The sequence below is a fragment of the Rhinolophus sinicus genome, chromosome 4, assembly GCF_057876585.1.
Source record: "Rhinolophus sinicus isolate RSI-liver-muscle chromosome 4, RSI-T2T, whole genome shotgun sequence".
NCBI classification, from domain to species: Eukaryota; Metazoa; Chordata; class Mammalia; order Chiroptera; family Rhinolophidae; genus Rhinolophus; species Rhinolophus sinicus.
In genome coordinates this window covers 64364304-64382124 of record NC_142504.1, presented here as the reverse complement: position 1 = coordinate 64382124, position 17821 = coordinate 64364304, and the positions used below count along the sequence as shown (strand labels likewise).

At 41.2% G+C, this 17821-nt stretch overlaps 1 protein-coding gene across 5 annotated transcripts in view; it reads right to left on the bottom strand.

Annotated features, from left to right (window-relative positions):
* SPIRE1 (spire type actin nucleation factor 1) overlaps positions 1-17821 on the bottom strand; it is a 246677-nt gene that overhangs the window by 83617 nt on the left and 145239 nt on the right. For all 5 annotated transcript variants that reach the window (XM_074340400.2, XM_074340396.2, XM_074340397.2 and 2 more), the window contains exon 5: positions 150-227. In XM_074340400.2, the coding sequence (XP_074196501.1) occupies positions 150-227 (78 nt within the window). The remainder of the gene's footprint in view (positions 1-149; positions 228-17821) is intronic.

Sequence of the window (17821 nt, the reverse complement as noted above, 5' to 3'; positions counted from 1 at the left end):
GAAAACAGATAGATCCTCAAATGTAAGACTAGGTACTCAAATTCATATAATATCAATTCATATTACAGTCCTTAACAAGCAGCATGTAAAAAACATTATGCTATTTCTTCAAAACTAAACAGAACAGAGAGAATATCCAACTATCTTACCCAGTCAGCGTTTTTCAGCTCCTCCAGGTCTGTGTTAGATTCATCGCTCTTTTCCATTTCTTGAATCTTCTTAAGATTCTACCAATTAAAAAATATATATATACTGAGGCATAAACATTTTCACTATGCTATGCAAATGAGAAATTTAACAGATAAGATACCCTCAAATATATACAAAAGTGCTATTAAAGCAAATAGTACAGATATCAGTTTCAACAGAATCAACAATTCTTCAGGGAAACTTTCCCTTACTTGATTAAGCCAAATCTTCTTACTATACAATTTCACAGTACCATAAACCTTCCTTATATAGTTCTTATCAACACTGTAATTTTACATTTGTTTGTGCCTTCCCTCTAGATTTCACGAGGCAGATTTCTGTTCTCAGAAGCTAATATTAGCATTGGCACTTTTTATGCTCAATATATATGTCAAATAACTTAATGAATACATTTCAAATTTTAGATAGATGTCATCAAAATGGCGGCGTGAGGTGAGCCTCTGTAAATCTCCCCTGGAATTTACAACTAATCGAACAACTATAATGCCACAAAGGACTCCATGCACAGCAGACAGGCAAGACGAAGAGGCCCACTACTGCATTCACCTAAAGGTGGGCGAATCAAATGAGCAGGGTAGGAGGGAAGGGAGAAGTGCAGAGACGGAGCCGCACGCGCAGGACGCAGACCTAGCTCACTGCTCTGAGCTCGCTGCATCCCGGAACTACCACAGCTGTGGGAGAGGGAAGAACTCAGACTGCTAGGGCTCCGCTTATGGCCCACAGGGCTGAGGGGGCAGCATATAATACAGCTGAACCCAATGCTCACGGCAGAGACCTCGGAGAAAAGACTGAGGGAAGAAGGCTGAAAACGGCGGTTTAAGCCCTCACCGCCGAGCAGAGAACGGAAGCCTTAGGCACTGAGACTGGCTGCCGCCCCCCTGCCCTCGTAGAGCTCGCCCCACCACCACCTGTCCGGTTCTAGAAGCGGAACAGTAGCAGTGTCAGATCAAAAGAACAGAATATTTGCTGTTCTGAGAACTGTGGACCACAGACACAGATTCGCAGCCCAAATAGTTCCAGCAAAAGGGAGGGAGCTGTGGAAACATGATCAGCTGCCACTGATCTGGGCCACCCCTAACAACTCACCCCGTCCCTGGCCCCACTTATCTGGGTGAATCCCTGCAGGAGTAAACAAAACTGCTGAAACATACGGGCTCTGAATCTGGAGCAGGCAGAGCTTTGGAACTTCAAGTCTCTCCACATACCCACACAGACACTGCGCCCTGTCACCACAGCGAACTATTAACAGAGGAGAAGCCCGTCTCCCAGGGAATCCCCCCCCCATTGTGTGAGAAGCTGGAATAGTGCAGAGAAAACATAGCACTACCGTTTGAGAGAGAAGAAAAGGCTAAGTCGGAGAGAAAATAAAACATTCTACCAACAAGTATTGGAAAACAAAAGAAAGACCTAATCCTATCAACCTGTTGCAGAAGCCGCTCCTGTACATGCCTAGGAAGAGAAATAATAAATCAGTAATTGCCATGAATAACCAAGGCAACAAGACAGCTCAGAAAGTGAAACGTTTCCAGAAAAGGCACTTAAAGATATGAAAATATGTGACATAAATGACAGAGAATTCAAGATTGCAGTTCTGAGGAAACTCAGTGACATGCAAGAAAAAACAGAAAGGTAGTTTAATGAACTCAGAAACACAATCAAGGAACAACATGAGCATTTTACAAAAGAGATTGAAATTTTAAAAAAGAACCAAATAGAATTCCTGGAGATTAAGAACTCAATAGAAGAAATTAAGAATGAAATAGCTAGCTTAGGTAGTAGAGTTGACCAGATGTAGGAAAGAATCAGTGACATCGAAGATAGAAACCTGGAAATTACAGAGATGGAAGAAGAAAGAGACTTGAGACTTAAAAGAAATGAAAGAACTCTACAAGAACGTTCTGACTCCATCAAAAAGAGCGATATAAGAACAATAGGCATACCAGACACAGAAGAAAGAGAGAAGGGAACAGAGAATATATTCACACAAATTGTCGATGAGAACATCCCAAACTTGTGGACAGAACTGGATCCTTGAAACCAAGAAGCAAATAGAACACCTAATTACCTCAATCCCAACAGGCCTTCTCAAAGGCACACTGTATTGAAGCTGTCAAAAAAAAGATAAAGAAAGAATCCTCAAGGCAGCCAGGGAAAAGAAGCCGGTAACCTATAAAGGAAAGCCCATTAGATTATCATCAGATTTTTCAGCAGAAACTCTACAAGCCAAGAGGGAGTGGAACCAAATATTCAAATGATTGAAACGGAGAAATCATGAGCCAAGAATAATATATCCAGCAAAGATATCCTTTACATATGAAGGAGGAATAAAGACCTTTCCAGACATACAGAAGCTGAGGGAATTTTCTAATACATGACCTGCACTACAAGAAATACTAAAGGAGGCTATTCGACCACCATCAACAGGGACAATTTGTGACAACCAAAACATAAAAAGGGGGAGAGTAAAGGCCTGAACCGGAATATGGGACTGGAGAAAGTAAGCGTGCTGAAGAAAATGGAATACTCTAAATATCAAACTTTCTTTTACATAAACTTAAGGGTAACCACTCAAAAAAAATCCAGAACTGGAATATATACTGTAATAAAAGAAGAAACAGAGGAAAACATCATAGAATACCACCACACAGAAATAACAGACAACAACAGAAAGGCAAAGAAACAATGGAGACACAGCTTACCAGAAAACTAAAGATGGAATGACAGGAAATCCCACATATCAATAATTACCCTAAATGTAAATGGACTGAACTCACCAATAAAAAGGCACAGAGTAGCAGATTGGATCAAAAAACTAAACCCAAGCATATGCTGTCTCCAAGAGACACATCTCAGCTACAAGGAAAAGCATAGACTCAAAGTGAAAGACTGGAAATTGATACTCCAAGCAAATGGTATCCAGATAAAATCAGGTGTATCCATACTGATATCAGATGAAACAGACTTCAGGGTGAAAAAGGTAACAAGAGACAAAGATGGACATTTCATAATGGTGAAGGGGACTATACAACAAGAAGACATAACAGTCATCAATATTTATGCCCCCAATCAGGGAGCACCGAAATATACCAAGAAACTACCAACAGAACTAAAGGGACAAATTAACCAAAACACAATTATACTAGTAGACTTAAATACATCATTGACAGCTATGGATAGATCTTCCAAAGAGAAAGTAAATAACGAAATAGTAGCCCTAAATGACACATTAGATGAAATGGACATAATTGACATATATAGAGCACTTCATCCTAAAACATCAGACTATACATTCTTTTCTAGTGTACACAGAAGATTCTCAAGGATAGACCATAATTGGGACATAAAATCAGCCTCAGCAAATTTAAGAAGATTGAAATCATACCAAGCATATTCTCTGATCACAAGGCTTTGAAATTGGATATCAACTGAAAAAAGAAAGCACGAAAAAACACAAATACATGGAGATTAAACAACATACTTTTAAAGAAAGACTGGGTCAAAGAAGAAATTAGAGGAGAGATCGAAAGAAACATGGAAACAAATGACAATGAAAATACATCCTACCAAAAGTTTTCGGATGCAGCGAAAGCAGTTTCAAGAGGGAAATTTATATCGTTACAGGCCTATCTCAAGAAACAAGAAAACTCCCAAATAAATAACCTCATGTTACACCTTATAGAACTAGAAAAAGAAGAACAAATGAAACTCAAGGTCAGCAGAAGAAAGGAAATAACAAAAATCAGAGCACAACTAAATGAAATAGAGAACAAAAAGACAATAGAAAAAATTAATGTGACAAAGAGCTGGTTCTTTGAAAAGATTAACAAAATTGACAACCCCTTGGCTAGTCTCACTAGGATAAAAAGACAGAAGACACTAATTAACAAAATCAGAAATGAAAAAGGGGAATTTATCACAGACACCACAGAAATACAAAGGATCATCCAAGAATACTATGAAGGACTATATGCCACCAAATTCAATAACCTAGAAGAAATGGACAAGTTCTTAGAAACATATAGCCTTCCAAGGCTGAACCATGAAGAACTGGAAAATCTAAACAGACCGATCACCAGTAACGAAATTGAATCAGTCATCCAAAACCTTCCCAAAAGCAAAAGTCTGGGACCAGATGGCTTCACTAGTGAATTCTACCAAACCTTCAAAAGGATCTAACACCAATCCTGCTCAAACTCTTCCAAAAAATTGAAGAAGAGACAGTACTTCCTAACTCATTTTATGAGGCCAACATTACCCTGATACCAAAACCTGGTAAGGACAACACAAAAAAAGAAAACTACAGACCAATATCTCTGATGAATACAGATGCAAATATCCTAAACAAAATTCTAGCAAATCCAATACAACAATGCATTAAAAAGATTATTCATCACGACCAAGTGGGGTTCATCCCCGGGGCACAAGGATGGTTCAACATACGCAAATCCATCAATGTGATACATCACATAAACAAAATAAAGGACAAAAATCATATGATTATATCAATTGATGCAGAAAAAGCATTTGACAAGATACAACACCCATTTATGATTAAAACACTTAATAAAATAGGTATAGAAGGAAAATACCTTAACATAATAAAGGCCATTATGACAAACCCTCAGCTAATCTCATAATTAATGGTGAAAAACTGAAGCCCTTTACGCTACATTCAGGAACATGACAGGGCTGTCCCCTGTCACCTCTGCTTTTCAACATAGTATTGGAAGTGCTTGCCAGAGCAATCAGGCAAGAGAAATAAATAAAAGGCATCGAAATTGGGAATGAAGAAGTTAAACTGTCACTCTTTGCAGATGACATGATACTATATATAGAAAACCCTAAAGACTACACCAAAAAGCTATTAGAAACAATAAAAGAATACAGTAAAGTTGCTGGCTACAAAATCAATGTACAAAAGTCCATTGCATTCCTATATACTAACAATGAAATCTCAGAAAAAGAAATACAAAAAACAATTCCTTTTGCTATTGCAGCAAAAAGAATAAAATACCTAGAAATAAACTTAACCAAGGATGTGAAGGACCTATATGCTGAAAACTATAAGACATTTTTGAAAGAAATTGAAGAAGACACAAAGGAATGGAAAGACATTCCATGCTCATGGATTGGAGGAATCGACATAGTTAAAATGGCCATATTACCCAAAGCAATACACAGATTTAACGCAATCCCCATCAAAATCCCAATGGCATTTTTTAAAGAAATAGAACAAAAAAACATCAGATTTGTTTGGAACCACAAAAGACCCTGAATAGCCAAAGCAATCTTAAGAAAAAAGAACAATACTGGAGGTATCACACTCCCTGACTTTAGCTTGTACTACAGGACAACAATAATCAAAACAGCATGGTATTGGCAGAAAAACAGACACACAGACCAATGGAATAGAACTGAGAACCCAGAAATAAAACCACATAAATGTGGACAGATAATTTTTGACAAAGAAACTAAAAACATACAATGGAGGAAAGACAGACTCTTCAATAAATGGTGCTGGGAGAATTGGATAGCCATGTGCAAAAGAATGAAACTGGACTGCTATCTGTCACCATGTACAAAAATTAATTCAAAATGGATCAAAGGCTTAAGCATAAGACCTGACACAATAAAATGCACAGAAGAAAACATAGGTACTAAACTTATGGACCTTGGGTTCAAAGAGCATTTTATGAATTTGACTCCAAAGGAAAGGGAAGTAAAAGCTAAAATAAACGAATGGGACTATATGAAACTTAAAAGCTTCTGCACAGCAAAAGAAACCATCGACAAAATAAAGAAGCAACCAACTGAATGGGAGAAGATTTTTGTAAACAGTGCCTCTGATAAGGGTCTAATATCCAAAATATATAAGGAATTCATGAAACTCAACAACAAAAAAACAAACAACCCAATTGAAAAATGGGCAGACGACCTGAAGAGACATTTCTCCAAGGAGGACATACAAATGGGAAATAGACATATGAAAAATGCTCAACATCACTAATCATCAGAGAAATGCAAATCAAAACCACAATGAGATATCACCTCACCCCAGTGAAAATGGCTACCATCAACAATACAAATAGTAACAAGTGTTGGAGAGGCTGTGGAAAAAAAGGAACCCTCATACACTGTTGGTGGGAATGCAGACTGGTACAGCCCCTATGGAAGGCAGTGTGGAGGGTCCTCAAAAAATTACGAATAGAATTACCATATGACTCAGCAATCCCTATCCTGGGTATCTACCCAAAAAATCTGAAAACATCTATACATAAAGACACGTGTGCTCCAATGTTCACTGCAGCTTTGTTTACAGTAGCCAAGACATGGAAACAACCAAAATGTCCTTTGATGGATGAATGGATAAAGAAGTTGTGGTATATATACACAATGGAATACTATTCGGTGGTAAGAACAGATGATATAGGAACATTTGTGACAACATGGATGGATCTTGAGAGTATGATGCTAAGCAAAATAAGTCAGACAGAAAAAGCAGAGAACCATATGGTTTCACTGATATGTGGTATACAAACCAAGAACAACAAAAGAACAAGACAAACAAATGAGAAACAAAAACTCATAGACACAGACAATAGTTTAGTGGTTAACAGAGGGTAAGGGGGGGTGGGGGTGGGAGATGAGGGTAAGGGGGATCAAATATATGGTGATGGAAGGAGAACTGACTCTGGGTGGTGAACACACAATGGGATTTATAGATGATGTAATACAGAATTGTACACCTGAAATCTATGTAATTTTACTACCAATTGTCACCCCAATAAATTTTTAAAAATTTCAAATTTTAAAATATCTTTTATTTATTTTTAATATGACACAAGTGTATACTCGTATATTGCAAAATGGTTACCACAATAAGCACTTCATCATCTCACTTAAGTACCTTTTATTTTTAATGGTGAGAACATTTAAGATCTACTCTCTTCGTAAGTTTCAAGTATACAATACAGTGTTGTTAACTATAGTCAACATGCTGTATATTAGATCTCCAGAATGTATCCATCATATAACTGGAAATTTGTGCCCTTTTTAAATTGCATTAATTCTTCATATGCATTGTTTAAAAATTCCTGATAGGTAAAACATATGTTAATTTTAAATTTGTGTTATACCATTCCTTCTCACAATAATTTAATCCTAATATAGTTTACATTTTGCGAAGCCTATCTGCCTGACTGCATTTGGACTACACGTAAATGTACTGTGTGAAACCTAGCTTGTTTTCTGTGAAAATAAAGAATACTTGACATGAACCATTTCGAAACCATTTATTTTTAGCTTCTCAACATCTCAGATTAACGATGTGCAAAATGAGAATACCACCATCTGATTTTTTGTACTTAATAACGTATATGAGTATTACTACAGAAAGTATAATAAAATAACTTTGACTTGAAAAAAAGGTGGTATGAATAATGCATTATTTCTTCTCTCCCTAGGAAAGAAATTAGAGGACAAAAAGTATTTCTGATTGTTTCAGAATGTGTTTTCATAATTTTTAAAAAGAAAAGTCAGGTTTCCTGTTTGAGACTATCTAATAAGACACTTGCCACTCTGAGCCATGGCCTTATCTAAGTTACCCTCTTTGGGTCTCCTGTTCCTCACCTTTAAAAGGAAGACATTACCATCTACCTCACAATGTTGTATTTAAAATATAATTAGTTAAAATATAATTTTACAGCCTCTGAGGTAAAGCAACTACCAAAACATTCATATCCTAATTGTCCTCTGTACTGCCCCAGCCCCATGCCCTATTCCTCATCTAGCGTCTTGTTCTTTTCCAGTGGTCCTGGCCCCTGCTCTTGGCTGCAGTAGGGTGCTAGGACAATAATAAGGGCAGCTAACAAGAGCTAAGCCTTTAGGCAACCATCATTTAACCCCAACCATAACCTATGTTACCAAAAACTAACTGACCAGCCTGGGGTCCCTCAAAGGTGAGTGATGGAGCAGGAGTGAAGCAGGTAGAAGTGGCACCAGGGTCTCAGAAATGAGATAAGACATGGAAGGGAAAGCAGATAATGAGAAGAGTGGTTCTGTTGGGAACATAAGCATCCTGATGCTACCCCCAGTGGCTTAAATAACTCTTAGAAAACAGCTAGATAAAGTTCTACTTTATTTTTGCTAAAATAAATATGTATGAATTGATATGTTACACAAGGAAAAAAGAATAGAAGTCATGACTTTTAACTAAGCTTTGCAGATAAGGGGTAGTTAAAATCTGGTGTTATATTATGTCAGAATCTCAGAAATAATCATTATTACTAAATTTGGACTCTCAGTTTTCTACCTTTAAGGATGTATCAGATCTACTTGTATACACAATATTTCTAATATTCAAAATCCCTAATCTTTTGCTAGGGATTACTAGATATCTTTTTAAAAAATCTATGATGATTGGGGTGGGAGATGAAGGTAAGGAGGATCAAATATATGGTGATGGAAGGGGAACTGACTCTGGGTGGTGAATACACAATGGGATTTATAGATGATGTAATACAGAATTGTATGCCTGAAATCTATGTAATTTCACTAACAATTATCACCCAATAAATTAAAAAAAAAGTCTATGATGATTTAAAGTCATCATTTTCAACCCCAGTCCATAATCTTCATGAAATATCAAAATCAGTATTGAGCAGGTAGGAGACCAAAAAGGGGAGGTGTACCCTGTTTACTGTGTTCCTCTGATGACTATAACCCAGGCTCCATCCCGAAAAGAATTAAAATATGCATGCATTATTCTGTTGACAAGAAGAGCCTTCCTTCTACTTTTTTTATAATTAAAATGATGAAAGAAAAGAGATTTAGGAGGTGAACTGCCTCTGGGTACCCTGGGACTTTCTCAGGCCATATGTGACATCTATCAGCAGCAGTACTCTCACCTCTCCCCACCCAAAAAATGAGAACTGAGAATAAGTACCTCACCTCTAATCCTTCCCACTCCAGCTGTAAGGCATTTGCACTGACTGTTCTCCCACTAGAATGCTTTACCCAGATATCCACATCGCTAATTCCCACACATCCTTCTCATTCTTGCTCAAATGTCACCTTCTCAATGTGGCCTACCCTGTCCATCCTATAAAATGCCAAGCCCCACACCAGCCACTAGTAACTCCCCAGTCTACCTTTTTCCAAACTTCATCCTGCCTTCTAACAGTGCCTATGACTTAATATGTTTATGGTATGCCTCTCCCTGTTAGATTGTAAGCTTCATGAGGAATTTTGATGTAATAGTTCACTGTGGGCTCCTCAAATCTCCAGAACAGTGCCTTGCACTTAGGAGGTGCTTAGCAAATATTTGTTAAACGAGTGAGTTAAGATACTTTCAAACAAGAATGTTCAAATACTTAAATTTATTCAATAGCTCTTATCAACTCAACCTTAATAAGAGGAAGCCCAATCAAAGGGAAAATTATTCAGAGGAAAATCTGTATATTCTTCTCTAAATTCAGAATCCCCTGGAGGAATAGGGAAGAGAAATCTTACCTATGCTACACAGAAACTTCTGCTCTACACTTCAGAAAAGTAAATATGCAATACAAGCTCACGTTACACATTTAAGTGTCTCATTCAGTCAACAGACGGTAAGATATGAAGACAAACAACCAAAAAAATGCAGGCCTAATAAGACAGAAAAATTACAGGCAGTCAGGAAAATGGTCGAGGTAGATGGGATTGAAGAAGAAAACATAACAAAGCCAGAGGAAATAACTATTCAAGCCACAGGGCTCTCAGAGTAAAACTCAGGTGTAGAGGGGCTTGTAACAAAGCCAAACTAAAAAGCCTGTGAAAGCCCATGTACAGGGGAAGGGCCAATCAGCTTGTAGTTAACAATTTTAAACTACAGAGAATATGTGTAGCCTGAAGAGAAAAGGTAACAGCCCCTTGTCAATCACAGGTGTCAATCAAGTGGTCCCACACCTGGACAAAGACAGCCCATCCCAAATAAAACCCTCAGGTTTAAAACGCTTTTTTGAGCCTTGCTTTTGCTCAGGGCCTGCTCCAAACCCTGTGGAGTATACTTTTTCTCCTAATAATGCCACCTTTGAGCCTTTCGGCCTTTTGCCCCCTTTTTGCCTTTCCTTTCCTTGGGGCCCACTCCAAACTCTTTGGAGTGTACTGTATGTACCTTTTAAAAATGGCCCTTGAGCCACTGCTTTCTGCCCGTGCCCGCTTCTACCGCTTTGAAGTATCCTTTTACTTCTAATAAACTGCTCTTTCACTATGTTACCTCAGTATCTCGTTCAATTCTTTGCTTGAGATGTCAACCACCTGGACACTATGTCAAGGTGGGCCCAACCCCTGGGAATGTAATAGCGAAGTTTCCCAGTTATCCTCCCTGAGGCCCGGGTTCGACCCCGGTGTGATAGCCAAGCCCGAACTTCTCACTGAGAAGGGCCCACTCTCCAGTAACACTAATTCCACACAGGAGTAATGAAATAAATAATTATAGTACTAAACAGGTCAACAAGATTCAATCAGCATCAAAATAAAATAGTTTGAAACCTTAATACTTGAGAAAATCAAGTATATATACATGAACCAACATTCTAATAATACACCTTTCCCTGTCCATAACCAAGAGTGCATGTCCATTTTAAACTAAGTTCTTTCTGTTATATTTCCATGTTGTCTAAAGGCTGATTCCACAGCAAGAACTCCATTGTTTAGCCAAAAATCTATAAACCGAAAGATAATTTAAAAAAAGCTGAAATCTGTGTATGAGGGTTTTTTTTCCACAGCCTCTCCAACACTTGTTATTATTTGTCTTGTTGATGATAGCCATTCTAACTGGTGTGAGGTGGTATCTCATTGAAGGGGGGCGGAGGCTGGTAGATGAGGGTAAAAGGGATCAAATATATGGTGATGGAAGGAGAACTGACTCTGAGTGGTGAACACACAATGTGATATACAAATGATGTACTACAGAATTGTACACCTGAAACCTATATAACTTTACTAACCACTGTGACCCCAAGAAACTTTAAGAAAAAAAAGCTGAAAACATGATGGAGAAACTAATCTTTACAAGCCTTTATTGTTTTTTAAATTTTCCATTGGTCTCTAGGTCCTTTTAAGATCAAAACAGGAAAAGGCAAGACAAATGGTACAGATACAGTAGAAGATGGAGGTCTTTGATAAGATGAAAATGTTTATCGTTCTGTTTTTTATTCCTATTGCTACTACCACAAAGTTGACTGTAGTAGATCTCTAAATTGTTCTTTCTGCTTCAGTTTCTTCCTCATTTGGCTTATTTTCTCAATCCTCTATGATGGGTTCCCAGTGTCTCTGCTGTAGCCCTTGAACTGGGGACCTATGGTCAAACAGTACAGGGATATGCCAGGAAGCATTTATAATGACAGATAAAAACATGACACATTTCACTGGAGTTAATTTTACTCAAAAATAATGTAATAGATGCTGTAGCAATATGCCCAAGTCTACCCCCCACCCCCCACCCAAGGCTTTCAGGCATGAAGGGTCTTCCACTGGCTGCAGGAGGTGCTGTTTACTCATAGACTAATCCCTCCCCAGGAGCTACATTCAACACTCCCCACAGAGAGCTGCCTGGCCAAGGTGAAGCCCCAGTCACTGGTCTGTGTGGAAGCACATGGGTCAGGCCCCCTGGCCTCAATTTCGGACATCTCTGAAGAGCCATCCCAGCTTCTGAGCTTTCTTGGCTCAGCCAAGGCCTGTTGCCCTACACCATAATTCATTTTTCCCTCTCCCCTCACAGGTGTTCCCAAAAGCAGTACTCAAATTTTACCTGTTTCCTAGGGGAACTCAATCCACATATGGAACACTTAAAAAATATTACAACAGATACAAACATATAAAATAAAACTTATATGAATTTTAAAGGTACAATTTATTATTTCAAAGACATTTTGATATGCACTGAATTCCATATATATCACTCCGTGGGTATCCACTGTTTTTGCCTAGAAGGATGAGACAGGGTGTCATGCGGGGAGACCTGCGGGGTCTCTGCTCCCGCTCCCCATACAAGAACGCAGGATATGGTGAGGCCAAAAAGGAACACCCACGGAGCCATAGGTAGGGGAGTCATACCACTACGGTCTCACTGGAGGCTGGGTTCACTGGACGTGCGACCTGCTGTTCGTTTTGTCTGCAACCCACCGACGACTCTCTTTCACTCTCCTCCCTAGCGTAGCCACAGCAGTTATATTAGTGGCCAATGGCTCACTGGTTACAGCTGACGGCCAACTAGCCACAGCTGATGGCCATGCAATCACAGTTGGCCATTTACTACCTGAGCCAACACCTTTCTATGTGAGGCCGAGAGCCTGGAAACTACTTTCTGGGGCTCTGCCCCCACACTCCACCCCTACAGGCTCTCGCCTCACAATCTACGAGACAAGCGTCTTCCGCGAGGGGCCCTGTGCGAGGAGCCTGAAGGTGAATGCAATATCCTGGACACAGCCAGGCTCTCTGGGCACAGCCAGGGTTTCTCAGGGCACCACCAGTGCTTCTGGGCACGGCCAGACTTCCTGGACTTCTTAGGGTACCACCTGTCTTCCCGGACACAGCCAGGGTTTCTCAGGGCACCACCAGTGCTTCTGGGCACGGCCAGACTTCCTGGACTTCTTAGGGTACCACCTGTCTTCCCGGACACAGCCAGGGTTTCTCAGGGCACCACCAGTACTTCTGGGCACAGCCAGACTTCCTGGACTTCTTAGGGTACCACTAGTTTCCCCGGGCACAGCTAGGATTTCTCAGGGCACTACCACTCTCTGTGGGCACAGCCACACTTCCTGGACACAGCCAGGGCTCTCAGGGCACTGCTACTCTCTCTGGGAACAGCCCGACTTCCTGGGCACAGCCAGGGTATCTTCAGGGCTCAGCCAGACTTCCTGGACTCAGCCAGGGCTCTCAGGGCACTGCCACTCTCTCTGGGAACAGCCCGACTTCCTGGGCACAGCCAGGGTATCTTCAGGGCACAGCCACACTTCCTGGACTCAGCCAGGGCTTTCAGGGCACTGCCACTCTCTGTGGGCACAGCCACACTTCCTGGACACAGCCAGGGCTCTCAGGGCACCCTGCTGGAACAACAGCGACTCACAATCAAGGTGCTTACATATTCTCAATGGCGGCCAGTCAAGAGACAAAAGCAAATATCCCCCAGTTCCACTAACAACAGTTCCCAAACAAACAGTCAAGCGGTCCATTAAATTAGGGATGGAAAGCAATTCCCCATAGTCCATAGTCATTTCTCCAGGGCTGTCCTGGGGTGAAGGACGACCTTGACCTCACCCTTATCTCCCACGGAGGACTCAGCAAGCGTTACCTCCTGGGACTATAAGTCCTGCATCCGGGCTGCCTGAGCAGGAATTTCCCCGGCCCACAGGGCTGCAACGACCTTCGCTTTCTCCGGCCTGTGCTGGTTGGGGAACCGTCCACATCTTTCCACCTCTCCACGGGGCTCCATCTCTGCAGCAGCTGCACGGCTTTTCCTGTGCTGGTGGGAGAACCGTCCACGTCCTCCCACCCCTCCACGGGGGTCCAGCTCTCCGGCAGCTGCTCCTCCTGGTCTTCCTCAGACTCACGTACAAACTGCTCCACCGCACTTCGGAGAGCTTTGGCTGGCACCATACCCTGCTCGCTGCGCCATTTGTCGTGCGGGGAGACCCTGCTCGCTGCGCCATTTGTCGTGCGGGGGACCCTGCTCGCTGCGCCATTTGTCAGGCGGGGGACCCTGCTCGCTGCGCCATTTGTCATGGGGGAGACCCTGCTCACAGCGCCATTTGTCGTGCGGGGGACCCTGCTCGCTGAGCCATTTGTCGTGCAGGGCGGCCTGCAGGGTCTCTGCTCCCGCTCCCCATACAAGAACGCAGGATATGGTGAGGCCAAAAAGGAACACCCACGGAGCCATAGGTAGGGGAGTCATACCACTACGGTCTCACTGGAGGCTGGGTTCACTGGACGTGCGACCTGCTGTTCGTTTTGTCTGCAACCCACCGACGACTCTCTTTCACTCTCCTCCCTAGCGTAGCCACAGCAGTTATATTAGTGGCCAATGGCTCACTGGTTACAGCTGACGGCCAACTAGCCACAGCTGATGGCCATGCAATCACAGTTGGCCATTTACTACCTGAGCCAACACCTTTCTATGTGAGGCCGAGAGCCTGGAAACTACTTTCTGGGGCTCTGCCCCCACACAGGGATTCTAACGGCGGCACTAAATCTTCTATTGTGAGATTTGGACCTCTAGTATAATTTGAATTAACAAGTGTAATTTAGCTTGGCAGTTAGCTTGGGGCTTTTTGAAAGCTTTCATTTCTTTACTTCCTTTCTGCCAAATGTTAATGATTCTGTTTCTTATATATTTACTATGCAGACCAGTTTCAATGTTTCTATTTACTTTGGCCCAGTGCTGGCCCTGGGACTTGGGAAAGGTTTTGCATCTGTATGGGAACCACTCCTGTCTCCAATTTAAATCTACATAACATATGCAAAGGTTTCCATAGCCAGCTTAACTGTACCTTCCCCCACCACAACGGAACAGAAAATTCCACTACAGGCTGAAGAAATTAACATCCTGCTTAGAAAACATAAAACTTGAGACTAAATAAAGGCTCGGAGCAGTAGTTTCCAGCAGACCTTCCCCAGCTGATGTTCCTCTTACTTTAATAAATCTTCTGTACTTCTACCTGCCTCGTGAATTCCTTCCTGACCCGCGAGCAAGCAGCCACAAGGTAGAACCACTTTCCCTCCCTTCCTTTGATCCAGATCCTTCTTTCTGTAGGGAAAGCATCCCCCAGGGTTTGAGTAGGGCTGAGCCCATGCCTAGCACCTCAACTCCTATTCAACAAGGGTGAGGATACCATCTGGACCAACCAGCGCAGCCCATCTTCCCAGCTACAGTGACGGGTTCCCAAGTGGGAACATAACTCCCTATCTTCCTCTAAGACTTTTCTGCCCCAATTAACAGAAAAGACTTTCTGCTGGAGTTACTAAACTGAGAAAATGTGAAACTTGGGCTGCAGACTATCAACTTACCTGCCTTTTAGTAAGAGCCTGTTCTAGGTATGGTGAAAGAGAAAGCCAGCCCTGACTACAGGGTTTGAGATTCTGTATCCAACTGTGCCTAAAGCTAGCTGTATACCCTTAGACTTCCCAATTATGTGAGCCAATAAATCCTGCCTCACTCCACCCATGCTAATTTGACTGGATTTCTGGCACTTGCAATGGAAACAGTTATGATTTATTAATATGTCCCCTTAGTCCAGAAATATGAGTTGATACTTCTTTGTCTTAGGGATACTCTGGTGGAACAGTATGCAAAACATATGGCCTCTTTTCTATCCAACCTTAATTTTCACTATTCTCTGACACATTTCTGACTAAATGCAGTCAGGATGACCTCACTATTACACCTTTACACATCTCTAACCTTAATTGTACTGTGATAAAATCCCTAACTCTCTGCTACTAAGAAAAACCATTTACTCTTTATAATACTGAAGATAATTTCAATGAATGGTCCAAAAATTTCACGTTTCTTTATTTTTCTGAACAGTAGCACAAATTGCAGTTCAGATACTTTCCTAGCTGTGTGACTTTGGACACATTATTAAACTGCTCTGATCCTCAGTTTGATTTAACATCTGTAAAATGCAGAAAACTACCTTTTGGAATTCATTAATATTACATAAAATAATACTGGAGAAATACAGCATGCAGCCTGGCTCGTACTAAGCATGCAGTAGGTGTTAGCTTTATAAGCCAATCAATATCCATGAGGATTTGACTGTGAACACTTTTACTCCGTCACAAAAATAGTGTATTATTTTACCAACTAAGACCTCTTTCTAGCCTCTTCATGAAATAAAAATCCCAACTCAGCAATAAATCAATATAAAATAGTTGAGAATCTGTGAATACCATAATTGAACAAGTTTGAACAAATGTGCAACTAGAAATGCCAGGTTTTCTCATTAGCAGCAAAAACAAATGAGTTACTTGAAAGTAAATTACAGACTTTTCTAATTTTAGAGATAAGCTTCTGTCAATCATTTTCTAGCTTCTGAATAAATTTTTTTGCTTGCACAAATGTAATAACAGATGCCAACCTATGTTTGGAATATGGTGAGAAAGTTCTAATTGAGAGCACCCACATGGCAATTAACTCTCCCCATTTCTGACATAACCATTCTCAAGCTAGTAATTAGAACTGCTCCATGCCAACATTGTCAGTTCCTGGCATGTTAAAAATAAAATACATAAAATTTACTCTGTGAATCACCAGGATATCAAATGCTCAGATAATAATTTTAATTTATTTGTATAGGTTCAACATAATCTCACATATAAGTGCCTCTTTTTAGATTAAACCACCCTTACAAATGCACTCATGTATTAAAATATTTTAATAACAGCATTTTAACGATCACTATTTTTCTCCATATTGTTAACATTTGTCATTTAATAGTATTCCCCTATGCAATGGGTACACGTTTTCTGTTAGAAACTTTTAAATGTTAAAAATGAATATGTTTCAATAAGCTTGAACAAAGCTTTTTTTATTCAGTTAAACTATGCTAGCGAGAAGGTCCACGATGGTGGATTAGGTAAACGCTATGCCTACCATATGCCAGGATCACACCAGTTATAAATAAATTATAGAACAGTCAACCTCAGGAATCGTTGAGATAGAAAAATTATACGCAGTCAGGAAAATGGCCGAGGTAGATGGGGTGTGGGGGAAGAGCCCCAGAAAGTAGTTTACAGGCTCTCGGCCTCACGTGGAGGAGTGCTGGCTCGGGTAGTAGATGGCCGTCAGCTGTGGCTGATTGGCCGTCAGCTGTAGCCAGTTAGCCAATTAGCCGCTAATATAACTGCTGCGGCTACGGAGGAGAAGAGAGGAGAATGGGGCCTAGCAAGAAGATGGCGGCTGGGCTGGCAAGTGTGGATGGCGGTTTGCGGACAGTGTGGATCCAGCCTCCAGTGAGAGTATAGTGCCGCCAGAGAGAATATAGTGGTATGACTCCCCCATCTATGGCTCCGTGGGTGTTCCTTTTTGGCCTCACCATATCCTGCGTTCTTGTATGGGGAGCGGGAGCAGAGACCCCGCAGGCTGCCCCGCACAACATGGGGTTAAAGGGGAAAGCATAACAAAGCCAGAGAAAATAACTTTATTCAAGCTGCTGGATCATCAGAGTATAAAGCCCAGGTGTAGTGGGGTGGGGGCCATTTAGCTTGTAACAAAGACATTCAAGCTGAAAAGCCAGCCAAAACTCTTAGCCCAGGTACAGGGGAAGGGCCAATCAGCTTGTAGTTAACAAGTTCCAACTGCAGAGAACATGCGCAGTCTGAAGGGATAAGATAATAGTCCCTTATCAATCACAGGTGTCAATAACGCGGTCCTACACCTGGAGAGGAACAGCCCATCCCAAAAAAAAACCCCACACTCCTGTGAGCCATGCCTTTTTGAGCCTTGTTTTGCTCCGGACCCGCTCTAAACTCTTTGGAGTGTACTTTCTCTTTTAATAATGGCCCTTGCGTCACTGCTTTTTGCCAGGGCCCGCTTCTATTCCTTTGAAGTGTACTTTGTTCCCTAATAAAC